The following is a 26,830-nucleotide window of genomic DNA, read 5'->3' as shown; positions in this document are numbered from 1 at the left end:
AAAAATTGGGAAAGGTACTGCCAGTCAGAGTTAGCCCTATTGGGCTGTATGGGGCAACAATCTGACTTGATACAAGTCCACTTCCTATGACATCCTACGGCCAAACGAAACAGTGATAGTTCTGTTTAATTCCCATGAAGGAAAAATGGGGCAGATGAAATGTTAAAGCAAGAGATTAAAATATATTTTTGAAAATGAAGGAAGGGGGGAAGAGAAGAATTACTAAAATAACTTTTACTTCTTTTACTTCGCACACAACACTTTCAGACTAGGGTACCCCTGGGGCCATATGGGACCTCCATGCCTGTTTTACAGCAGCACTTTCTGGGATTCAAGGCGGCTTACACATTTAGAAGATTACAATTAAAAACACACAAAAAGATATAATTAAAAACACATAAAGACACATTAAAACTGAACTAAACTAAGAATCGTATTAAAAGCAGACTCTAAAAGATTTTAAACAATAAACCATACAATTTAAAACAAAGCACTTGCAGCCCATCCTCAATTCTGAAAGCCTGCCTGAATTTTTTTTAATGGCCTGCCAATGGAAGAACAGCAAGGAGGAGACCATTGTAGCCTCCCTAGAAGCTAGAATGGCACCTTTCTTGCTGTTCTTCCATTGACAGGCCATTTGTTTTTTTAAAAAATTCCTTCTAGGGAAGGAATTCCAAAATGTAGGGGTTGCCACTGAGAAGGCCCTCTCTCATGTTCCCCTGAGTTGTACCTATAAAGGTGGCAGGGCCTCTCTTGCAGATCTCAGGGTCCAGCCAGGAGAGATGCAGACTGTCAGCCTGGACCCAAACTGTATAGGGCTACATAGATCAAAACTGGCGCGTTGAATGGTGTGCAAAACAAACTGGCAGCCAATAGGGCTGTTGTAACAAGTGAGTTGTAACAGACATACCCTGGGAATCCCTGCCGAACTTAACATTTTGAATGCTCATTTTTCAAAATCAGAAATGGACTGGGTTTTGACTGTCGTTTTAGCCACAAGAGGTCATTTAGACCTCCCCATATTCCCCACTAGGTAAACTGTCCAATTTTTTTTTTAAAAAAATGGGCATGGCATGTATGCCCCAACCACCACACATGCACAATCATTCAGAAATTAGTGGGACTTAAAAACTTTTTATCCCTCCCAACAATTTAATGTTTTAAGCAAAGATTTTTCCATTCCAGGTTTATAATATTAAATTTCAGATGCTAAAGCATCTTAATGAAATTTGAAAGTTACAGCCAGCAGTAAGTTACCAAACTATTATGAAAACATTGGCTTATGAAAGACAAAGAAAAGATTTTATTGGCCCTGCCAACCTCACCACACCGCCACTTCACACCCTAAAATATCAGCATGTCCTATACACAAGATTTAGAAATTTATGATTGCAGTTTTAGACATCTGGCAAAATAATAACTAAATTGTTTTAGGCTCCTTGGTGATCTAACTTTAAGTCACTTTAAATGTTTTCTAATAGTCTAAAAAGTTTCATACAGAAAATCTACATTCTGCTCATTCAAAAGTATCAGCTAAATCAGTCAGAATGTTGTCTTAGCACAGTGTCATAGTTTTAAAAAGGCAGTTGAAAGCACTGTAGTCATGGGGAATAACAGCCCTCAAATCTGTGGCTATTTATCCTTGTAAGAGTTCACTGGTTAGACCACTGTAGGCAAAATGAGAAAGTAATGAGTAGAGGAGAAGGGCAAGGAAGCAGAGCAGATTAACAACATTGTTGTAGGAGAGGTGTTTCCCTGCCCACCTCCCTCACAAAATCTAAAATTTCAATAAAGCCTGGAAAGCAAATTGCACACCTAAGGGAAGCTAGCATAGAAAGTGGAGCAATGTACACCCTTGATAACAATTGCACTGCTTCCTTTTGCACTTTACAGTTAGAAGCAGATCAGCTTTTTGCTACTTTGTGACAAAGGTAATTATTAATTAACAGTGTTCTACACAGAAGTCGAAGCTTCAGCTATTACAACTTTAAAATTGTCACTGAAGTCTAGGCAGTTGCTTTTATTGCTGTCTTGCAGAGTACTCTAGACAGCAATAGCAATAACAAGTACATTTCTATACCGTTTATCAGTGCACTTAAGCACACCCTAAGCGGTTTAGATCTTTTTTCTCCGAAGGAGGTACCAGCTTTCTTTATGATAAAGACAAAACAAAATGCTTCATGTCACAGAGGATCAGTTTCTGCCACATTTAAACATATTTACTATTCAAGACACAAACTACAATCTCACACACACACACATACTGTCTCATGAAGGACAGGTTGCTTACCTGTAACTGTAGTTCTTCGAGTGGTCATCTGCGAATCCACACAAATGGGTTATTCTGTGCCTGCGCAGCATTTCTGGATCCTACTGGAATCACTAGGGAAGACTTTTTGGCGGTAGCTCCGCCCAACCTCTATATAGGTAGGAGGTCTTCCCACCCTTTCTCAGTTCCAAAAATGGTCCGCCATAAGAGCAAACAAGGAAGAGAGAAGGACACGACAGAGGGAAATATGGGGGGGGGGGGGATTTGTGTGGATGACCATTCGAAGAACTACAGTTACAGGTAAGCAACCTGTCCTTCTCGTGGTCTCTGTGAAGCACACAAATGGGTTAGACTGGCAAGCTTCTCCCATTGTGGAGGAGGGAGTGTCCTGGCAATAAACAATAATTAAACCAGAAACAGCATGAGTGTCATGATTTGACAAGTGCCAACTAACCTTAATGAAGTCCGGAAAGGAGAACAGCTCTGCCAAAGACTGCTTCATGTCAATGTCTGGTATCAAGTCTGTAGTGCTTGATAAAGGTCAGAGGTTGTGACCACACCGCAGCCTTGCAAATGTCTTCCAAGGGAATTCCAGAGAGGAAGGTTGAAGATGAAGCTACCGCCCTGGTGGAATGGGCTTGAATTCGAGCAGCAGGAGTCTTCCCAAAAATCTTGTAAGAGAGAAGGATTGTGGAAGTCACCCATTTGGAGAAAAGTTGAGGTGTGACTGGAAGTCCCATGTTGGGGTTGGAGTAGCAGATGAAAAGTCTGGTGGAATGATGAGAACACGCAGTCCAGTTGAGGTAGAAATCTAGCGCCTGTCTGACATCGAGGGAGTGAAGTCTGCGCTTGGTGTCGGTGGTCAGGTTTGGGGCTAGCTTTGGGAGAACAATGTCCTAATTGAGATGGAAGGTGGACACCACCTTTGGATGGAAGGAAATGTCCGGATAGAGGACAACCTTGTCCTTAAAAATTTCAAGTACGGAGAGTCCGTATGGAGGGCGCAAAGTTCACTGGCACGGCGTGCTGAGGTGATGGCTATCAAGAAGGCTGTCTTCCAAGTGAGAAGCCTGAGGTCACAGGAAGCCAGAGGTTCAAAGGGTGAGGTAACGAGTGCTGGCAGAACAAGGTGCAGGTCCAAGAGGGAGTAGGGATTACTGCTGGTGGTTTGAGGTTGGTAAGGCCTTTGAGGAATTTCTTCATGAGTGGGTTGGTGAAGGAGGAAGGACGGCCTGAAAATTGGAAGTGGGCACAAATGGCCTGAGGTAGCATTTCAAGGACAAAATGGAGAGCCCAGATGCTGAGAGCTGATGGAGGAAGTCCAAGACAATAGAGACATTAACCTCCAAGGAGGTGAGTCCCTTTGAAGTCAGGAAAGCCAAAAATTTTGCCCATTTAGAGGCGTAGGAGCGCTAAGTGAAGGGCTTCCAAAAAGCCAAGATAATTTCTCAGACCGGTACCGAGAGGTCAGTCAAGGCTGGATCCTCCAAGCCACGAGGGGGAGAGTGTCGATGTCCGGGTGTTGAACCTGACCGTTGTGAAGGGTCAGGAGGTCCAGACGGAGCGGCAAGGGCCAAAATCCGATCTGTCAATGCATACCTTTGCTACCACTCTGATGATGAGAGGGAATGGAGGGAAGGCGTAGAACTTTTTGCCGGACCGCTGGAAGAGGAAGGCGTCCCCTCGGGACCGAGGTGAAGGGAGCCTGGAACAGAAGTGGTTGCATTGAGTGTTGAGATGAGAGGCAAAAAGGTCGACGTTCGGTGTTCCCCACAGAGAGAAGAGGTGGTGGGCGACCTGAGGGTTCAGTTGCCACTTGTGACAGGAGTCTGGAGTCCTGCTCAGTTAGTCTGCAAGCTCATTGTCTTCTTCGGGGAGATGTATGGCTTGCAGAGTGATCCGTTTCCGGATGCACCAGTTCCAGATTCGAAGAGTTAGGTCCAGGAGGGTGACTGATCTGGTACCGCCCTGCTTGCTGATGTAATACATCACAGTGGTATTGTCCGTGAGGAGGACAACCTGGTCTTGCAGGAAGGGCTCGAAGGCCTTCAAGACTTTTTTGACTGCCAACATCTCAAGCACATTGATATGGAGTTGGTGTTCTTTGGGACACCATCTCCTGTGGACAGAGAAATTCTCTGAATGGGCTCCTCGGCCCGTGTTTGAGGCATCGGTGGTCAGTGAGGTTTGTGGCTGTGGAGGCACAAAGGGGATGCCCACCAAAACGTTGTGAGCATTGAGCCACCAGCGGAGAGAGCGGGTGACGGGCCTCAAGAGGAGGCCAAGACTGGAAGGGACTCATGAAGAGGCAGCGTGACAAATGTCATGGATGCCATATGGCCCAGGGCGACCTGAGCTGTTCAGGCAGTCATGCGCCGGGGGAAAAGGCAGCAAAGAATTGCAGACCTGAGGTTGAGAAACCTGTCATGAGGCAGGTAGGCTCTGCAGGTCGTGGAGTCCAAGATGGTTCCTATGAAGTGCACCCTTTGAGTGGGACAGAGGGAGGACTTTTCCATGTTGATCCTGAGTCCCAAAAGACAAAGGAGGGAAAGTGCCATCTGAAGATGGGAGATAAGTATCTGCTGGGACGGGGCCACAAACAACCAATCGTCAAGGTAAGGGAAGATGATGTTCTGTTGATGGAGATATGTGGCCACGACCGCCATGCACTTTGTGAAAATTCTCAGAGCGGTGGACAGTCCAAAGGGCAGTACATGGTACCGAAAGAAGTCGACCGAAGAGGCGAGAAGGTCCTAATGGTCTTTCCAGATGCTGATATGGATATAAGCATCCCGGAGATCCAAGGTCGCGAACCAATCTGACCTGCAGGAGAGGCAAAATGGAGGCCAAGGTTACCATACGGAAATGTCTGTAGGCAATAAAGGAGTTGAGAAAATGCAAGTCCAAGATGGGCCACCAGTGGCCTTTGAAACAATGAAGTATCTGGAGAAAAGACAGTGTCGGGTCCGGGACGGGGGGACAGGCTCAATGGCCCCTTTTTGAAGCAAGGAGTACACTTCGTCGAGAAGGGTGTCTGGGGATGTGTGTGAGAATGATCCCTCTTGGGGGTGAGGATTGAAGCTTCAGGGCATAACCCCAACAGATGATGGAAAGCACCCAGGAGTTGGATGTTATAGAGGCCCAAGCGTGGTGGAAGTGAGCCAAACGATCCTCAAAGGGAGTTGATGGGACAGAGTGCGCTGGGGGATCTCAGAAGCGGCGCTTGCTTTGATCTGAGTCCTTTTTTTTGGGAAGGGTTGTTTGTACTTTTGTTTTGGTTGGCATTTTCCCTGCTGTTGTTGAGGGGGGAAATTCTGTTGCTGGTAGTCCATAGACTAGTTGAATCTACCTTGGTTGGTGGGGTAGGGAGGCCTTTGCCATCCCGAGCGGCGTTGAGAAAAAGAAGTATGAGAGGTAGAGGAAGAAGACATACCGTATTTGCGGGGTGTGTTTTTCATCTTATTCTTGAAGTCAAGCTTCTCATCAGTATCTTTGTGAAAGAGTCCCATTACGTTGAAGGGGAGCTCTTCAATGGCCTGTTTGGCTTGAGGCAGCCTTGGCAGGGATCTTCGGAGGAGACAAAGGGATAGTGCCCTCAGCTGCAATAGCCTTGGCAGGGACCCCTGGAGCCACAGATGGGAGCTTGCCTTTAGCAGCTGAAGCCTTGGCAAAGGCTCTGGAGGTGGAAGGAGGCTTCAGGATTTGTGCGTAGAGCATGGACCTGAGCCACATCTCTCTGTTCTTCCTGGCCTGTGGAGTAAAGGCCATGTAGTGAGAGCAAGAGGCAGAAAAGTAACCCTCTCCGAGGCAAAGGAAGCACAAAGAGTGTCCGTCTTGAGCCGGGATGTTTGTCCCACATTCAGTGCACTTTTTAAAAGAGTGTGCTTGAAAAAGGGCCGGAGGGCAAAATAATTGTCAGGCGTCCGAGTTGTTACTGTTAACCAGAGCCCAAACCAAGTCCAAATCACAATCCAAAGAGTAGTCAGAGACAAGCAAAGTTAGCAATGCAGTAAACAAAAGTGAAAGCTAAGGAAGGAGCGATTCCTGAGCGAGGTTCCTAAGCTGCTCACGCGGTGGACAAAAGGAACTGAAAAAGGGCAGGAAGACCTCCTGCCTATATAGAGGGTGGGCGGAGCTACCACCAAAAAGTCTTCCCTAGTGATTCCAGTAGGATCCGGAAATGCTGCGCCGGCGCAGAATAACCCATTTGTGTGCTTCACAGAGACCACGAAGAACTCATATAACCCATCCTTTGGAGTTGACAATTTATTAATCACTGCAAGCAGGCCTTTATAGTCATTTCCTGTTCTGTGTTAATATCTATTACCTTTACAGTGGCAGAAGCATACCTTCCTATCCTGCTCTAGTAAAGGTTAGACGGTCTTGGCCTGGAGGATGAAGCGACTCAGTTAAGCCCCAGGGTGCAGAGTAACATATTATAATTGCCATAATCAAAAGAAAGATTCAGAAGATTTAGGTCTTAGGCCTTCCCCTCATCTTGGGACTAAAAAAGAACATACTAAAAATCTATCACCATGAAAGCAATTGCAAATTGTTTTGGTTGAAATTTTAAGTATTTTGTATCTTGACTTTGTTTTATGGAAAAAGAGATACAGGGTATAAATGATTTAATATACATCTGCAGAACCCAACAGGAGAACAACTGCTGTAGATTTTTCAATCTGTCATTTAAATATAAAACCAAGTTTTCATATTCCCAAAATATCTGTTTATTCTGAAATAGTCCACTGCTCTTTGCTTTTAAAAATGTGACCAACACATTAAAACATACGAAGATTACAGGTATTCTAACTGCCTCAAAGGATACTGAAGTATTGAATTGTGAGGGATTCTTATTTTGCTCCTGTTACCTTACATTTCAGAGGTTTCCTGCTTGAACTATGATAAGAACCTGTCTTGCCGCTTGCTGCTAGACAAAAGATGAAGTCAAGAAGTTTCTCATCTATTCCCAGTGTGGTCGAAGTGCTTCCTGCAGTGGTAGAAGGAGCTAATGTAATTGCTTCACTGCCTGCAGGTATTCACCTTACAAAAGAGGCTTTTGTGAATAAATCACAGGTGTTACCTTTCTTGATTAAAGTGAAATACGATAAAAGAGTTCAGAGTATCAAATAACAAATGTACTAGGGACTAATGAAATCTATATGTTAGTTGCGCTACACCTGATTAACAAAATAAATGTAAGAACTAAAATGTAACTACTAAAAAAAGGTTTTCTTGTATGTTCCAGGTCATATGAATACAGATGCTTTATTTTACTCTTAATATTGCTCTATGACATCTCTAGAACAAACAATATGTAATTTTGCAAACATTCAGCAAGTAACTTTCATTACAACAGCTGCTATTTGCTTTGTTCTTCAAAAGGCGTAGGGCTGGATCCAGTTAGTTTAGTTGCCCTTTAAGACTTGCTCAGATATTTGTCTGAACGCAAGTAGCACTAAAAGTGGTAGTGGGCATGTGTGTTCATACAAAAGCCCATTCTCAACGTCCAAGCATCCAGAAGTAAGATAGCCTTTCATGGGTTGAGGACTTTGCAACTGTCCAGCTGAACATGATTACAAAATTCCTGCAAGTAGAAACTCAACTTTATTAGGGTTCCTGATCATAGTGCATTGTAATGACATTCAGCCAAACACAGATGCAAGGCCCTCTTCAGAATTTCATGTGAAGGTCTAACTGACTTTCAGGTGTTGGAGGATCCTGGGGAACAAGGCTTGTGTGCCACCTATATCCCCATTCCCAGTTTTAGCTCCATGTGCAAGTTCAACAGGGCTTTATCTAAGATTTAAAGCAATAGGACAAATTAGTTATGAACTAAGTGCAACTAACAGTCTTCTCCATATACAGTATTATTTTTTACAATATACAGTACACCCATCTTTTCAATATGTACTATTTTATGTACCTGTTCATATTTTATTTTGTACTGTGAAATAATTCAGCAAATTAAGATAGGACAAAAAAGCAGCTCTCATCTACCACACAAAATGATATACAGGCCAGAATCCAAATTGTACATTCTCTACAGTATTATGGTTAATAATGTTCCCATTCATCTTGTTAAGGAAGCACGTAGCCCTGTCTTTATTTTTTATTCTACTTTGTCCTTTGCTCTCCAGATTCAGGCTGTAGCTAAGTCTTGCCAATTTTTTCTTTATAATATTGTGAAAATCAGACCTTTTTTGTCAGCTTCTTCTGCTAAGACCTTAGTTCATGCCCTGGTTATCTCCTGCCTTGACTACTACATTCTTCTTCTGATTGGGCTCTCATTGTCCCAACTTAGTTTTCTGGTTTCCATTCAACATTATCTTTTTGGCTCACCACTTTGATCATGTTACCCCACTTCTGGCATCTCTTCCCTGGCTACTTATTCCTTTTAGGATTCGGTACAAACGTCTCCTCTTAACATTTAAAACTTTACACAACCTACCCCCCCCCCACATGCCCTTATCTGTCGGCTCTTATTTTTATCTTATCATTCTGTTTGAAATCTACAGTTCAGGAGCTCGGGGTTTCCTACCCAGCCAAGGGTTTCGTCTTCCTTGGCTCGGGTTTGTCCTTTTTCATTTGCTGCACTGTACTCCTTGAACCGTCTTCCTAAACATCTGCAGACTATCTCTTCTCTAGTTAGCTTTAAATCCAAATTAATGACTTTCTTGTTCTCTGAAGTATTTGGAACTTAATTTTAATATTGTTGTATAATTTAGATTTGATTAATGTATTATCTTTTTTACAGTTTTGTATTTTAATTGTATAATTTGTTTAATTACTGTATACTTTATTCTTCGTGATTTTTAGACTGTACGCCATTGGCAGGTTTTAATGTTGAACTGATGATGTCTGTAAAATGCCATGTAAATTTATGGCACAATATAAATAAATAATAATAATAATAATAATTGTTAATTCCCCTGCGGTGCTCTCTCTTCTCTTTTGCAGCACCCTGTACTCCCCCAAAACCTGGTCTGGCCCCAAGCTAGCAAATGGCTCTAGAACAACATTGGTTCTAGACCTTAATGTAGTGTGTGGAGTATTAAACCACAAAACAAATCCCAACATAATTCAAACCTATTGTCTCTTCATCTGAAAATGTATGTAGAATAGTTTCAGGCTGCAAAGCCCTAAAATGACACAGGTTGGATTTACTTTGACCTGAAATACTTAGGATTGTGCTGTTACAATGAGAGGGCAAAATCTGTACCACTTCAGTGCAGTGTTTCCTAAACTAAGAACTAAAGGGCTTGAGACATATGGATTTTTTTCTTTTCATACTTTCTTTTCTACATTCCATTATGCATTAAAAAATCAAACACTATTCAAATACTATTGTATTTTTTATTCCACCTGTCTGTTAAAGTACACAACAGGTTATTTATACATTTGATTTACTAATCAAAAGTACACCGCTTTTTGCTTATTAACTTTTTTTTGTAACCCCCAGCTCTCTCTGGCTTACACCTTTCATTGAGAATAAGAAAGTATGTACATTCCCCCCCTCCTCAAACCCAATAAAAATTGAAGAACACCTCATCTCATTGAGTTCGCTTCAGGTTGGACATCTATTTCACTTCAAGTTGTGAAGAACTTACCAAACAGGTTTTTGAGTTGGGGAGGGAAGGGAGAGAGCCACTACTGGTGACCCCTTTCAGTTTATTTTACTAACACTGCCATAAATCAGATAAGCATGTTAACAGATTATAGTGACAGCCTGGTTAGCATTGGTCCAGAATTAGGATGGAACAGTGGGGTCTGATCCAGAGGAAAGTCAGCGTGCAGGAAAAGTCAATTACTTAGACCCTGAAGTTGAGAATGCCAACTGAAAGGATGCAGGTAGATGCAGAGTAAGTGCCTGACTGAGAGGCTTATGTAAAGAACCAGTAAGCAGGACCAGAATGTAGGTCTTATGCAGACACAGAACATATTGCACTTGTCCTGAAAAGATGTATAGTTTATTCAGTGAAAACTGTTATCTCAGCATGTCAGTGGAATCTGTCATTTTTGTTTGATCTGGTGCAGCTAATAAAGCTACCTGTTTACACCAGGATATTTGGACAATGTCTCTGTGGCTTCTACTGACTTAGTCTACACCCATAGCTATAATACTGAGCATTGCTTGGGACAATCAGTAACTATTATTAATAACTGTTCCATTTCAGTTGCTCGGGAGGAAAACTCTTATCTCTTAAGTGCTGAAAAATTTCTTACATCACACATAAGTCTCAGTTGCCCTTGAGAGAGCACACCTCTCCCAATGAGCTACTAAGCACACTACTCTGTGTGAATGGGGAAAAAGAATAATTCATTTCATGCTCTCAAATTTAATTTCATGTAAGCTACATATCCCATATATTAAGTGAAACCATCCCAAATATCCTCTCCAGATTTGGACAAAATCTGACCAGTGGTTTACATGTTTTGCCATAGTAAATATCTATTCATATCTATAAGTACTAATGGCAGGACATCTGTACTGCTGCAAGTAACAAATGCCAGCAAAAGGCGTTTTCACAGATTTTCAGATATAAGATACTTAATCTTTAGGCTATGTTAGCTTTAGAGATAGCCACAGGATGAAGGGAATATGTCATATCCTCAATGAACTCCACTTTAGCACAAAGTAAACATTTCCCCCCACATCAGCTGTAGCTAGGGCATTAACCGTGCGTGGTAATTGATTATCAGTAGAGTGTTGCTGAGAAATGGAGTTGTATCTCAGCTTTTTATCACTATGACTTGCAAAGAGCAGGATCCTTATTTACAGGCTCTGTCTACATTAAGTGACATTGCTAGACCCTTCTTCTATTCAAGTGATACACAGGCTTAGCATATCAGTGCCTTATGATATTTAAACTGGTTTATTACAACTTTCCTGCTGCCTTTTTCAGTTGATAAATAGTAACTGCACCAGCTGGACATATGGTAAACAGAATGTAATGTACACATTATTAAATCAGATGCAGATACAGCAACACTATATTTGTAGTTTGATAAATAATTCTACACTTGAATTGTGACTAATGTACCTAATGTTCAAAAATGTTCTAATCTTTTTTTTTTTTTTTTTGCAAAAACTTTTTGTAAATCAATCCTCCTTAAGTGTAGATTAAGACTTAATCTGATTAAATTAGGTCAGTAATGCTTAAAACATTGTAATCTTAGCCTCAGCATCTCTCAGCTCCTAAACAGTGCCCTTCCATTCAATCCTACAGATTGTTGAAAATATAAAATAAAGTTTAAACTCTTATAAATAGTATTTTCAAAAGTGAACTATCCCATTTTTGTTGAAAAAGAGCAGTAAGGAGACAGAATAAGACTTTAAACGTAACCTGAAGAGTAATTCCATATCAGACAGCCTCAAATAGTAAAACAAACATGAATCCAATATATTCTTCTGCTTTAATGATGACAAACAATTATGGCATTGTTGGGTGGGTGGGAGGTGAAAGCAAAATACTAAAACAACTAGGGCCCAAAGCACACGGGCTAAATGTAGTAGGTTGTGGCCACTTAGGGCATGCGGTATTTATAAGACAGATGCCCTGAAAGTGACTAGAAGGTGCTCTTAAGGAGCCTGAAACAGCTGAAAAAAGAAGTCAATTTAAATCAACTCCTGGCCCGCACAGCTTGGGACCACAGGCAGCAGCTTGTTTTGGGAGTAGGGCATGGAGTCACTATGGCCCCAGCCAGATTGTGGCTGGAGCAGCCAGAGGCCACTCCTTCCCAGCCATCTGCTTCACCCTTGGAAATCACAAAGGATTGGTTGAAGTTGCTTGTTTTCACACTTTTTATGCTTTTGCCTCCCCACAAAGATATGTGAACGTTTTTTACCTTCCCTAAAAGGACAAAAAACTGTAAATTAAATTAATTATATACCATGTTTTTCATTTTTCTTCAGTTTGTGGTTTTGAGAGACCTTGGTTTTGCAAAGTATGCATTCCCAAACATGGTGCCCCTAGAGGCATTCTTCTGCTTTGTATGGCACATTATTAACTTTATTAGTATGCCTTAAATGGATGTTTTCTGATGGACCATGGGCAGCCATCCCTGCCACTCTCAAAATTCTGAACTGGGCTCACTGGCTCCAAAATACTGGGAATCCCTGTTATAATACTCTGAATAACACATCAATACCTAAGAGCTCAGTAACAGAGAATGTGCATAGAAAGGATCCTTGATTCAATTTTCTGCTACATCAGTTTAAAAAAAAATTAACTGGCAAGGCTGAAGAATATCTCAACTTGAGACTGGAGAGTTACTCCCAGATCAGAGATGATAACACTGGATGGATCAGTGGCCTCCTCATTCTGTTTAAGTCAGCTTCACAAATTCATGTATCTTTATATTCGTAGTAACCAGTAAGACATCACTGGGACAAAAGGATGGAAGTAATAGAGACGCTCCTGTTCATAAAAATGCAAGCCTAGTGGTATGTTACCCCAGTTCAGCATTCACATTTTGTAGTAATGCACTAGGCCAAAAAAGAACTAGAAGAGGAGTGCAGTCATGGATTAGGTGTAATGGCAGTTTATTTTTTGAGGAAGCTTCTGCTCTGATCACCAATTACTTACAAGAGCAAATTAAGGAGCTCCAGGTGAGCCAGAACAACTCTGTTCTCCCACTCTTACTCTGCCTAATGCTGACAGACACGAGAGGCTTCATTAAAGAATCTCACGGTGCCTTAATGCTTTGCGGTGGAGGAAGGGCACAGATTGTTTCTACTCAAGATGTACAGAATAAGCACTGACATTTGCTGGTTGCTGGCTGAGTTCCTACTCAATTCTGACAAAACTTTGGGCACCAGGAGATAACTATTCTGGTAGAGGTTTATGCTTCTTCAGCATTAAAGAGTATATTAGACTTAGAATTACAAAAGGCCTTATGTAACTACAGTTCAAAACATGAAAATGGCTTTTAATTTTCTTGGTCGCGTCAAATGATGGAGCCCTAAAAGTTGCCCTTCTCCAGCTGCACAAATATAGACATGTTTCCAAATAAGGGAAAACAAGAAATCAAGCCATCTCATTTATCCATTCCAGTCTGTTGTATAACTGAAACATCCTTTGACTTGCAGAAACTGCTTCTGCTCAGTTTTCTTCTCCTATCACAGCTCCACATCCCAGGCCTTTCCTGAGGGCTCCAAACAAAACCCACTGTTACTAAAAATTCATCACCAGAGATTTAGAATCTAATTTAAATACATGGAAAGAAAACAGTTAATTGTAGGACTCCTCAAACAATAAAAAGTATTTAAAACAGTACTACTTACATAGCTGTGTATCTTGAGAAAATCTGAAGGACTGCTTGTACAGACTTTATCTCCTTCCAAGCCCATTACTCTTTTACAAATATTTGATTTGGGATCAGTTGGGTTTTTTGCAATGACAATATCACCTCTGAGGAAAACAAGGTAAGGAAATGTCAGTTTCTAGCAATAGGTCAGTGAAACACATATACATTAGTGATTGCCAACTTTGGGGAGATGTGGCAAAGGTCAAGTCTAAATGTTAGGATAATGACATTCCTGTAGGCACCTTGTATGTTTATTGAACCAGGGAACAGTGCATTATTGCAGAACTAGGCTGGGATGTGATCCTTCTTTTAATGCCATAATCACTCCCACAACCTCCTGCTCTCATGCACAAGCAAGCAAAATATTTGCTTCATTTTTCACTAGTGGCATCTGTAATATATGTTGTCCTCTCATCTTCTAAGACATTCAGCAAGTTGGCTCATATCTAAATCTTCCTCCATAATTAATGTAGAATCACTGTAAATAAATGGTTGACTGTCCAAGCAAAACAAAAGAAAATACTGGACAGAGGGAGAATCTTTCCTTTCTGTGGCAGGTAATAAACAGAATAGATCTCAAGAAGACTTCTTGACCATAAATTTGCAAATAGAAACCCATCTTTTGTATTTTTTGTGGGTTCTTCGGGCTATGTGGCCATGTTCTAGAAGAGTTTGACATTTTGTCAGCATCTGTAGCTTCAGATGCTGGCGAAACATCAAATTCTTCTAAAACACAGCCACATACCCCCCCCCCCCCAAAAAAAACCTCACAAAAAACAATGGGTGCCGGTCACGAAAGCCTTGGACTTCACAGTAACCCATCTTTTTCTTGACTACTCCTCCAATTTATCGCCCATAAAAGCCCTTTTTTATTGCTACCCAGAAGCAATAAGTTTTATTGTAAATACATAGACTAATGCACTGAGCCTGATCTTTTATGTAAGTGTGGAACACTATGCATACATTCACTGATCCACAAACTACTCCTAAAATAACATTTAGGTAATATAATAAAGAGCATTTATGTTTCTGGAAAGAACTCTGAATTTACTTCCTGGAGATAAACTGTAGCTGGCCATTATAAGATAGAAATATAAGCACACAACTATCTTTGGATTAATTTCAAAAACATGGCAAATCAAGAAAACGTCTAGCAAAAATAAACGCTGTTACTAGTTTTTGAACTAAAGGAAAGAACTGATAGTTTATGAATAACTTTTGCACAGTGAACAAAGAAGAAAGAAATGGGATTCTAAGGAAAAAACATAATCACTAAGGAGGGACATATAAAAAACTGGAAAATTAGAGCAACGTACTTCTGAATGTTATAAAAATGGCAGCTAAGATTCTCTGAAAACACAATATCTGAATTCTGAATTGTAGGCTCCATTGAAGGTCCTGAACACTAAAAACAAAAATAGAGGTCAATTACAATTTGCAAAATATTTTGTTTTATATAACATATAAATAAATGGATGCTAGTTTCTGTGAACCAATCCAGTTAATATAAGCTCAATTCCCAAGGCTGTTGCATAAAGTCTGGGAAACTGTCCTCCAAATTAGTTGTTTCTGTTAGCTTCATGTCACTGTTTATTAGATTTTATTTTCAGAGTCCTCTCCTTAAATTTGTTGGCAACTAGATATGAATATTATCCTCCCCTCAATTTTTCTATGTTTCACATTAAAATGCATGCCGGAGAAGGATTTCCAATTTACCCTCTCACACCAAACCAATCTAAATCTCCCAGCCAGGAAAGACCCCAATCCAGCAATAAATCTTGCTTGGCAAAGCTATCCAAAGAAACCAGAGACAGTAGGAAGCCTGCAACCCCCTGTTTGTAGCAAGCTAATTGCAGCAGGAGGACTATAACCTAGTGGAGTTTACTTAAAAGACTTCTAAAATCTCCTTCTTCCTGTTCTGGTGGTTATTCCATTAGTTTGAAAAGAAAGTTTAAAGAGGCTGGGTAAGAAAAAGCCATTGAGGATGGTGACAAAAGACATCCTTTGCAGAGGATCCTGCTGCCTCACTGTAGTACTTCTGTGGTTACAAACATGTCCAATGGGTTTGCAGAACTTTTATTTTTGAGCGGCACAGAAACCAACTGAAAACACAGGGGCTAAGTTCACAGCTGTTTTCATTTTACAATTACATTCTGGCTCCATATCTTTTTGTTAACTCACCACAACAATTCCGCCAAAATATTCAAAGGCACAGTGAGCTATACACCCATACTGAATGGTGTATCCAAGAAGTCGAAAAGTTTTTCCAACAGCATCTTTCAACATAGCAGTGTCACAACTGTGAAAAAGGTCCTGGGTTAAAAGAAAAGAAATACACTAGATATTTATTCATTCATCTATACAGACATTTAAATAAGCAAATAAATTTACAACTTGTCCTTCTCATGCCTGTGCACCAGTGAGATCAGTTTACAATCATTTTAAGGTACATTACAATATAAAAAGAACTGTGCAGTCAATAAGACTTTAGAATTCTACTGTAGCATCATCCAAAGAGGTAGCCATGTGAGTATACTGCAGCAAAACCAACCTTACCAAATTTACTATAGAAGGAGTTTTCATCGACTATAGCCCACATGCATTTGATGAAGTAGATTCATGAAGTCCATTAAAACCCATACTACTTTGCTACTCTTTTAAAAGCTACAGTACTTGTGTATGTGTGTCATTATAATTTCAAAGTTAATGAATATAAAATGGTAAGAACATAGATAAAACTTTTAAAACAAACAAACTTTAGCAGGGAAATGCCTGCCAAAATAGAAATGTCTTCACTAAAAGTTTGTAGAGTTAAGTCCACCATCAGCTCATGTTGTGAGGTTTCCACAATACTGGTGCTGCTACTGAGAAAGCCATCTCATCACTATCAACCATGCCTCTACCATACACAGAGAAGGACCTCCCCAATCCTAAGAGCAGAGCCAAATTCCATTGGATGCATTCCTGTGGATGCACCAGGGCTACACCGCCTACATAAGGTATTTAAGAAATTAATTCTGATGATACTAAAAGCATTTAGTGGCCATGTTTGGGTGATCATCTAAGGCTTCATAAATGATAGATGTGATCCAGGGTTATTTTCCTGAGTTGTTCATGGACATTAAGTCATAGTTCCCAAGTCTGAATACATTAAAGTACTCTGACTTAACTCAGGCAACAATCTTCATGGCAAAGACAGCACATGACTGAAGGAAAAGAAAGAACATGCAGCCCTAGTACATATCTACAGCCTCATCAACCATCAACTTTATGCCTGTTGTTTAGCTTGGATAAGAGACTGGGTCTTATTGGAAAATGAACAGCTGCTGTGTTTAGAAAGTGACAATTTGAGATTTAGGTGACATGGCTATCTAATCTATGGAAAGGAGAAAGTCCATAAAGACTGTACCAATCATGTAATCAGGGTGCTTTACAGACCGCCCAAAAAGGGCGGTCTGCCGGCACCGTCATTTGCTGCGTGGAAGAGCCCCAGCGGCCAAACCGTGCGACTCCTCCGCGCAACAAAAAGAAGCCGAAAAAGCGGCTTCTTTTGGCGGTGCGCTTATGATGCCGCAAGGCACCAATGGCACACTTGTGGCGTCATATGAGCTGCGATGTGCAGACGCTAAGCGTCCGCAACGTCAAGATGGTGGCGCCCATGTGTATAGGGTACTGCCATTTTGTACGTGCTCGGCACGTACTAAGATTAAGGCGTCCAGAAGGAATGCCCTTTCGTAACCCTAGTACGTGCCGAGCACGTACTTTCCGCCCGTGCGGAATGGGCCCATGAGAGCACTATTAAAGGTCTAGGGAAAATACAAGAGAAGAATATGTCCTAAAATTCCCCTATGGTGCTCCCCACACGAGGCTTACTTTGGGAGAGAAGGCATTCGGCAACTTAAATGGTTAAGATACAAGGATAATTGGGGGAATCACATGGGAAAGTAGAAATTAAGACTCAAGAAAAAATAAAAAAATCTGGCATTGATTGTCATTTATCGTCAGTTGAAGGAGAGATTTAAAATGGACATCAAATTATAAGGAATACAAAGGGAAGAATCGAAATGGGATGTAATGATAGAAAAAGGGAAAGAAAAGATCATTTCTAAGTGTTATAAACTATTATTGGAATGGTATACAGAGGATGAGATAATTAGACAGAGTATGGTCACTTGGGCACAAAATATTGGCCATAACATAGAGTACCAAAATTGGGAGGTGACATGGAATAAGAGGATGAAATATACGGTTTGTCAGGGTCTAAAAGAAAACATATATAAAATGACATATAGATGGCACTTGTCCCCACAGAGAATTGCACATATGTGTAAGAAACCTAGCCCTAACTGTTGGAAATGTACTTCCAATATAGGCTCCTATTTCCATATCTGGTGGACTTGCCCAAAGGCAAAAAAATACTGATTAGAGATATATAATATAATAACACTAAATTTAAATATAGACATCCCTTTTACTCCAGAGGTTTTCCTATTAGGGATGATAAATAAGAAATTGGAAAAAAAGTCTAAACTACTTTTTTATTTATTAAGATGTGCAAGAATAGTGCTTGCCAGAAAATAGAAGGAAAAGGAGAATCCGAATATTGAGCACTGGCTAGTGAACTCCTACGAGATGCATATAATGACATGTTGGATTAAAGAAAAAACTGAAGAAAAAGCCAAAGAAGACTGGAAGGTTTTTTATGAATATCTAGAAAAGTGCTGGAAAGAGATTACAATAATGAAGTGAAAAATGTAGGATGATATAATGTTAGAAAAATGTATGGTTACTTAAAAGGAAAAGGACTAGATTGTAAAAGTTGGTAAGTATAACGGTATGTATAGTAGTTTGCATGCTCTAATTAGGATATTGATATATGTTCACCTGATGACTAAGAAAATGAAGGTTCAGAGAAAAAAAATTGTTTGAGAAGACTATCAGAAAGCTAGAAGAATTATTTTGGGGGTAAAGAAAGCATTTGGCTACATAAAAGATAAAACTAAATTTAACAGAACAAACTTAAAAGGATTTCCCAGTAGTAGGAAGTCAATGTACCATGTATTGTTGTCTTTTAGGAAAAGGGTATTGGTGTTAGAGAGGTTTGTATGTGTCTATGTTATTGAATCGTTTGTGGTTGAATGGTTTGTTTGTAATATGTTATATGTCAAAATGCAAATAAATATTTTAAGAATAAAAAAACTTTATGAAGTTTGGGGCATGTCTATACATGGCAAATACTCCAACCTAAGAAATATGCTTGGCACAGTGCATGGGAGTATTAACTCAATCTTATCTGTGAAGATAAAAAGAATCCTGCAAATATACTTTCTCCAAGAAAGGACTGTTAGATCCATCAGTTAACATAATGATTGTTATCCAGATTAACCTTCTCTTTCTTCACTCATGCATTCCACAACTCCATAAAGTAGTACTGTATTTTCCGGCATATAAAGAGATTGGGCATATAAGACAATCCCCAAGTTGTGTGCAGGCAGCGCCCTGGCCTACTATAGGCTGAATTAACGGGTTCTGGCACCCACACGCGCTGGCTTCAGGTGGCCTCTGTGGAGGCCTGGAAGGCGGGTGTCACAAGTAGCAGTAGGGCCCGTAGTCTGGCCCAAAAGGGCACTAGATGCCGTAGAAGAAGCCACTGGAGCGGAGTATCTCGGGCGGCGGTAGTGGCGGCAGTGACAAGGTATAAGGGGCCAGCTCTTTCCCTCGGCTCGACCATCCCTCTCCTGCCGGACCGGCTCTGGAGCCATTTCTCCGCCACCTTTTACGGCTTCCAGCCCTGGAAACTAGCAATGGCAGTGAGAAAGAGAGAGCCTGGCTGCGGTGCTTGCTGGGATAGGAACCCGCAAGAACCCCCCCCCACCACCCCCAGGAGACGGAGAGGTGGCTACACCATCCGCCTGGCTCTGTGGAGGCTGCCAAACACAACCCAGCGTATAAGATGGGGGTAAAAAAATACGGTATTAAAATTTTTACTTGCTCTCAAGTGTTAAACAATGGAAAGAAGAGATAAATGTGAGTACATGATTACTGATAATATCTACCTCACCCAGTGGTTTAATGTAAATGTTAGAAGCATAAAGGACCCAAAAGGAGTTTATATACCAATATCAGTGAGGTAGAACAGTTGCCACTTAGTACTTCTCAGGTTTATGTCTAGAAAAGACAAGGACCATCACAATATAGCATCTCAAATCCCAGGCTGAATTTGAATAGTTTTACATAATTTCACATACCATCTTTTAATAGTTACACTATCAGAACTTCTTTCAAAACTTAAATATGAAAATTAGGTGAAAAATGAAACAAAGCAGATTTGAGGAAATATCAAGACCTACATTATCTTACAAGCCATATTCTCCTACCCAATCTCCCTAGTTCCACCTGGACACCTCTGATATTTTAGAGGAAGGAAGGGAGAATACTTTTTTAAATTACATTTATATTGATTAAAACCAAAATATAAATTGGCATATATACATCTTTCTGTATTTACAAATATATATATATATACATCTTTCTGTAAGTTCCAAAGTAAAGATATCTAAACATTTATATTGACAATATTGACCTTCCAAATAGGAAAAAAAAACCTACAAAGGGTGATCATCACTTAAGGAAGGAAGAATGCTTTAAATAACTGTGAAGCAAATAGGAGCAGCCTACGTTATGTTATAGGAACCTGAATTTTCAAATTACTTTAAGTGAAGAAATTCAGCTAATGGAAAACTGATGCTTCTAAACATAATCTTGTTTTCTCAGCCTAGTTTATTTTATTACCAGCTATATAAAATCTTGCATGGTCAAGTGTCTATGACCAAACCAAGGATTTAGCAGCTTTATTATAATGTGGCAATTCACTGTCCAACAGTACTATAGAATGTATAACTATTCTAGTAACATGATGGAATAGCTAATCTACTGGACACAAAAGTTTAAAGATAATATGTACATATTGTCAGCAAAACACTACTATTAATTATTCTCCCATTTGTTGTATGAAGAACCAAGAATATGGGCAAAAGGCCACATGTAAACTGAAACTAGAACAGCTGTATTTGAACTAATTACATGTACAATCATAGTTTATCCACAGGCCACAGGGAAAAATGTTGTGCTTGAATTAACTCAGGAAATTATGACTTTGGGCTAAATCCTTGATGTCAGAGGGCAAAATGTTAAGTTTAAAACTTTTTTTCAAGTGATAAAAGAAAAGATCAAATGTCAGCAGATCAATCAGTATCATAGCACAAGTGGGAAGCAACGACCACAAAATATCTAGCAGGAGCTATGGTGGCAAAGTCTTTCCTGCAACAATTGCCAGGAAGGCTTTTTCAGCTAGAAAGCAATTTGATCCTAAAATGAATTACCTAGTAGTTTAATTCTAATGCAAGACAAGTACAACAGAAGACAGGTCCGAGTCACCTGAGGATGGCATGAGAAAACAGATACATAAGGAAGTTGTGTGAGAAACACAGTGTAACAGAAACACTTTAATATCGATTGTTTTGGATTGAAACACTCAAGACTTTCAAGAACAGGAGCAAGAGAGGGAAATGTTACATTTTCTTATTTTCCTATCTAGCAAGACAAAAAAAAAAAAAAAAGATTTGAGAGAAATGCTTCATGCCATATTTATTAAATGTCGAATTTGATAGCATGGTTAAATTCAGTATTAGTCTGACTCTAGCACAGACCATGAACTACTTATAGCAAAAATCAGAGAAAGACTGAAGAAAACAAAAACAGTCATTATACCAAAATATGATCTAAACAATATCCCAGAATAATTCATAGACAATGTGGGAAATAGATTTGCTCTATAAAATATAATCAACCGAGAACCTGAAAAACTATGGGCAGAAGCCAAGGATGCAAGGATACAAGAAGAATGCAAGAATAACAGTAGCCAAAAAGAAAGAGAGAAAACAATGGATAACAGATGAAACACTCCATGCAGTACACAGAAGAAGAGAGACAAAGTAAATTGAGATAGGAACAAAACCAGATCCATGAATGCAACTGTGCAATGTCAGTGTGCAACGATAAAGAGAACTATTATAATGATAAATGCAGAGAAATAGAAGATAATAACAAAAAAGGAAGAACTAGAGACCTTTTCAGAAAAATTGGGAAATCAAAGGTAAGTTCAAACTAAAGGCCAGGATGCTCTAGTACAAGGAAAAGAACATAATAAAGGAGCAAGAAGTAATAAAAAGACAATGGCGACCATACATAGAAGAGTTATAAAAAAGAAGAGAACATACATGAAACAGGGAATGAAGAGCCGTATGAAAATGAACCCCAGATTCTAAAAAGCAAAGTGGAAGATGCAATATGAGAAACAGCAAAAATGAATCACCAGGAATGGATGACAATTGAATTGCTGCAGAGCATACAGACAGGAGCAACTCTAGTGTTATCTAAATTATGCCAACAAATTTGGAAAACAAACAGATGGACAACAGACTGGAAACAATCAATATATATTCCTGTATAAAAGAAAGGAGATACAAAAGAATGCAACAATTACAGCATCATAGTATTAGTCTCACACGCAAGCAAAATTATGCTTAAAATTCTGCAAAACAGAATCCAACTTTGCATGGAGAGGGAAATTCCAGAGGTAGAAGTGGGATTCAGGAAAGAAAGAGGCACCAGGGACCACATTGCAAATATACAGTGGCTAATGGAGCGCATCAAAGAATTCCAGAAAAAAATCAGCATGTGTTTTGACTACAGAAAGCATTTGACTGTATAGATCATGAAAAGTTATGGAACGTTGTAATGAATGAGTGAGAACCTTGAAGAAAATGAGGGAGAGTGCAATGCATGATAAAATGGCGATTTGGCAGAAGGGCCAGCAAAAAGCTGCCATTGCTGCTGCGGCGGCGTTTTCCCATTTCTTCAGTGCAACATGTCTAAACACTGTACCACAGAAACGGCATGACGCCACACGCCATCTGGGCAGGTGGGAAGTGTGATGGCAGCATCCAGGTGGAGTCAGAGCAGGTAGTGTGCGGTTGTCACACCCCCACTCCACCCCAATGCCAGCTCTTTATGCTTGTCTGTATAGCTTCTTGGTTAGACACTGTCCGATAATTATCCATTATAGAGGGATTCGTGATGGCTTTTTCAACAAAGGCCTCACAATTTCCTCCTTTAGGCAAGTTGGACCAGTGTCTTGTTGTAGGGAGGCACTAACCCTTCCAAACACTGAGGAAATCCCCTTCTGTCCTGTTTGATAAGCCAGGAAGGACAAATGTCTAATGCACATGTGGTGGCTCTCATGTCTCTAAGAATCCTGTCTACAACCTTAGGTTGAAATTGAAAATATACATTAACTCTGGACAAACAGGTGCCAAGATTACATCCACTGGCACTGAATCAACTACACCATCCAAATCAAAGCAAATCTGAATGACTTTATTTGCAAAGGGCAGTGTCATGGCCAGCCAAGATCAGCTCTTGGAGGATGAGGAGGAGGATGAGCCTCCTCCAGAGCAAGGGCTGATTGAGGTAACGCCAGGTGCTGTTCCTGCCCTGCCAGGTCCCAGCTGTGATCCTCCAGCCCCAGAGGAGGAGGTTCAACCAGGTCCTAGTGCCAAAGAGAGGCCTTCTATGGTACCACAGATGCCTTCTTACAAAGAGAGAAGGGCTGAGAGTGCTTGCAGGCGCAGATCACAGAGAGGCAATTAGCCAACCAGCCTCAGGTGGCACGAGGGAGAGTTTCCCTTACTTAAGTGGGAGAGAGACTAATGCTGGTTGCTAGAGTTTATTGCATTGTAACAGAAATTTCAGGAAACTTAAATTTCTAGGATTGGCAGAGCAAGGAATTCGCAAGAGGACCTAGTAATTGAAGATCCATAAGTTTATTTCCAATTGTTGACAAAGGAAAACAATGAACTCAGTGGAATTCAAGTTCCAAAAAGCTGAGACCCCGAACAAGACAAAATGGCTCTTTTTAAATTATTCAAGACAAAGAAGCTTCTTCAATACACCTGATTGGCTAATTACAATTTAAACATGCAGAATTCTTACAATCAGAACAGAAATACATGCATACATTAAAACTGCATCATCACTCCTTACCCACTCCTTAGGAATTTAGTAGCTTTCCTCCTAACCTTGCTTCTGAATGTGAACTATGTATCCTTATCTCAGTAGTTTATGTTATGTCTTTTTTACTGGTGCCAGCTTCCATCCAGGTCAAGATGCACTCATTATTCCTTTGCTCTAGTTTTTCTAAACTCCAAGCTTTTATTTCAAAAACCATCTCTCTGGCTGACAAAGGTGACTCTATCTTTCTATAGCTTTTTTATTTCAACAAAGAAATTCCACCACAACATGAGCCCCTCGGCGGGAGTCTGCTACACTAGCTCCTAGTATCTGGACTCTTTGTTACCCTGACCTCGGACCGGACTTCATTATCTCTTGGCTGTTTTGACCTTGGACTGTTTTGACCACTCTGTCTCCCGGTATCCTGACTTTGGCTTGGCTTTTGGATTGTTGTGACTTCTGGTACCCTGACCTCGGCTTGATTTCTAAGACTGCTTTTGCAAGGTTTGTGTTTACCTTCACTTGCTAAACTGAGGCATTCCTATCAGTTTACGTCTGCGATTGCTGGCCGCAGTCCAGGACAGGCAGCACAGATTCTTCACAGCAGGCTGTCAACTGGTTTTCATTTTCTACTTGAGGACCAGAGTGCAATAGATCTCAGGCTGGAACACCTCTGCTGGACTGCTCCCTGCAGATGCAATGGTGGCAGCAAAAAATAATTTAGTTTTTGCCAGTGCTGCCATATGCTCTAGCCTGTATTCAGTCAGACTCACTTTAACTATTGTACCAACATCTAGTTTCCATCTCACTTACTTCATGACTGCCAACTCCCTGAAAAACAAAGGGGCTGGTTTGGCTCTACATGTAAGAGGAGATGCTTAGGAGCGATTGTGTCCACTTCCCTGGCCATTTCCCCATTGCAAAGGTCAGCTAGAGCTTCAACAGAATTACCTGGCAAGATGACAGGAAAATCCTCAAGTGTAACCAGGAATCGATCCAGATTCATCAGCCTCCTGGGGTAGACCATGCTAATCAGTCCCCCACCCCTACAGAGGTTCCAAGTCCTAGAGAGTCTAAACATGAGCAACTAATTATCTCTCCATGACAACAGAACTGTGTTCTTCCACACCAAAATCATCATCATCCCTCCCAGCACAGAAAAGAAGGCCCAGTGTGTGCCCAGCAGTATGAGTAGGCCCAGGTACTACTTCAGACATGCCCATAGTTGTCATGGAGGCCATAAACCCTCCAAGTCCACCTTCATGCTTTCTGAAGTGTAAGACTATTGCCCTGATTAAAGGAACAGCTTGTGATTGATTATGTAGCTCCAAACTTGCAAAATGACTCCAGATAATTCTGCTTGTTTGGCACATTCTTCCAAGTATCAGCCTCCTGTATTTGGGGATTTCCCCCCTTTCTAGAAGCATCCCATGTTTTATCCTTCCAAGACAATTTGCTGCACTCTTCCCCACAAAACTTCATCCTCCCTAGTAAGTCAAAGTGTAGATACACTAGCCTCAAGTCAGGCTTTTAATAGCAAAAGATGGAACCTGAACATAGAAAGGAAGTCTGGTCCAGGAATCTTCCAGCTACTAGATCTGCAATCCCACTGGAGGTCTTGTTGATTTGTGGAACGGAAATCAACAAGGACTCAGTCACTCCTATGTCTCTTTTATTCATGTGCAGAGCAAGGACTCCTTGGTGCTCAGGGCAATAAAGTAGTTGGATTGATGGCTCAGACTACTGTAACCTGCTTTCAAGGCTGACCTTGAAAGGTGTTTGGTAGCAACTAGGACAAAATATGGTGTGTGTTTCTGGGATCACAAATCGGCAGTCTTGTCCCAACTGCATTGGCTTCCAACTTGTTTTTGAGTTTAATTCAAGGTAATCCTAAACAATTGGGATCAGGAGAAACTACCTCCCTATATATGATGGCCTGGTGAAAATTTGGGATCTTCAGCAGAGGCCCTGTAGCATGTTCTACCAGCCAATGATGATAGACTGTGACAAGGCCTTCTGTAATGTCATCACAGATGTGGAACATCTTCCTAAGGGATGCCAGGTTGGCCCCACCCATCGTGAGTTTTTGGCAGCCAACTAAGACTCTATTATTTTGCATGGCCTTCAGTTCTTTAAAAGTAGAGCTGGATTCTCTGGCTGTTTTAACACTGTGTGTGTGTGTTCAAACTATATTCTAAGAAATTGTTTATCTGATTTAAATAATGTTGTCTTTTGTTTATGTTTAATGTTTTAAATAACATTTTTATCCGATGCCTCATGGGCCCTGCTGTGCTGCAGTGCAATACATTCTTTAAATAAATGCCTGCTATGCAGACCTCTATATGGATGAAGAAAGAGAATGATTTATTGTAGCTATTAGAATTGGCTTGGAAGTGGCAGGGAGTGGGAGAGAGTGAGCACAGGTTTGTGGGTGATGAGGTTGAGAAACCCTCTAAACCATATTAGAGCAAGTGAAATTGGCAAGCACTGAAAGGAGAACCAGAAGTAGAGAAAGGAGAGATAGAACTATCAATCTGTAAAGGTCCCAACTGACCACTGGAAGTCTGGCACATTAAAGCTATTTCTGTCAACTATTGGTTTCATACTAAACAACAGCTTTCAGCTTCCTCTTTTGCATATGATCTATTTTAAATATATATATGTTGCTTATTCGGTTGTAGCAAAAGCATCAGAGATTACTGAGTGTAATGTAACTAATTGCTTTCTAGTCATTAAAAAAATACAATCCTCTTTTCACCATTACAGGAAAGTACACAATATCCTGCCTTTCTCCCACAATGGGATTAATGCAACAAATTATACAAAAAAAGAAAAGGCCAAGTGCATAACTTCATGAGTTTGTACTGTTTCAGCAGAAAGCTACTGGCTTGAGGGTTTTGAATAAAGTGGTTACTTGGATAAAACAAATATTATGCTTCAACTATACTATTTGTAATGTACGTTTTTTTTAAAAAAATCCTCACTCACTACTGAAAGCAGTATTTCTTAAGAAGATAAACAGCTAAGTATCCCGAAGTATCATATTAGTCACACATATGTCTGGAGGTAAGTACAACAGATATTAATGTTAAAACAGTGTGAGATATAAACATTATAGCAATGAGCTTACAAAAACAAAGTATTATTTGAAGTTACAGATAGCTAAGGTATATATTATAA

General features: G+C 40.4%; 2 protein-coding genes across 4 annotated transcripts in view; one reads left to right on the top strand and one right to left on the bottom strand.

Annotated features, from left to right (window-relative positions):
- Window positions 1-10,326, top strand: part of DNAJC24 (DnaJ heat shock protein family (Hsp40) member C24) — a 78,719-nt gene extending 68,393 nt beyond the window's left edge. The window contains exon 6 of the mRNA XM_042475444.1: window positions 7,153-10,326. The gene's annotated coding sequence lies outside the window, so the exon portion shown is untranslated. The remainder of the gene's footprint in view (window positions 1-7,152) is intronic.
- IMMP1L (inner mitochondrial membrane peptidase subunit 1) overlaps window positions 1-26,830 on the bottom strand; it is a 56,995-nt gene that overhangs the window by 3,910 nt on the left and 26,255 nt on the right. For 2 of the 3 annotated variants that reach the window (XM_042475401.1, XM_042475420.1), the window contains exons 2-4: window positions 15,761-15,892; window positions 14,896-14,984; window positions 13,557-13,683 (exon numbers count right to left, since the gene is read on the bottom strand). In XM_042475401.1, coding sequence (XP_042331335.1) covers window positions 13,557-13,683; window positions 14,896-14,984; window positions 15,761-15,892 — 348 coding nt within the window. Of the gene's footprint in view, window positions 1-13,556; window positions 13,684-14,895; window positions 14,985-15,760; window positions 15,893-24,166; window positions 24,309-26,830 lie in introns of those variants that run through there. The other variant, XM_042475411.1, reaches the window with a different exon arrangement.

This window comes from Sceloporus undulatus, chromosome 1 (genome assembly GCF_019175285.1).
Source record: "Sceloporus undulatus isolate JIND9_A2432 ecotype Alabama chromosome 1, SceUnd_v1.1, whole genome shotgun sequence".
Lineage (NCBI taxonomy): Eukaryota > Metazoa > Chordata > Lepidosauria > Squamata > Phrynosomatidae > Sceloporus > Sceloporus undulatus.
This window is presented reverse-complemented; position numbering and strand designations above follow the sequence as displayed.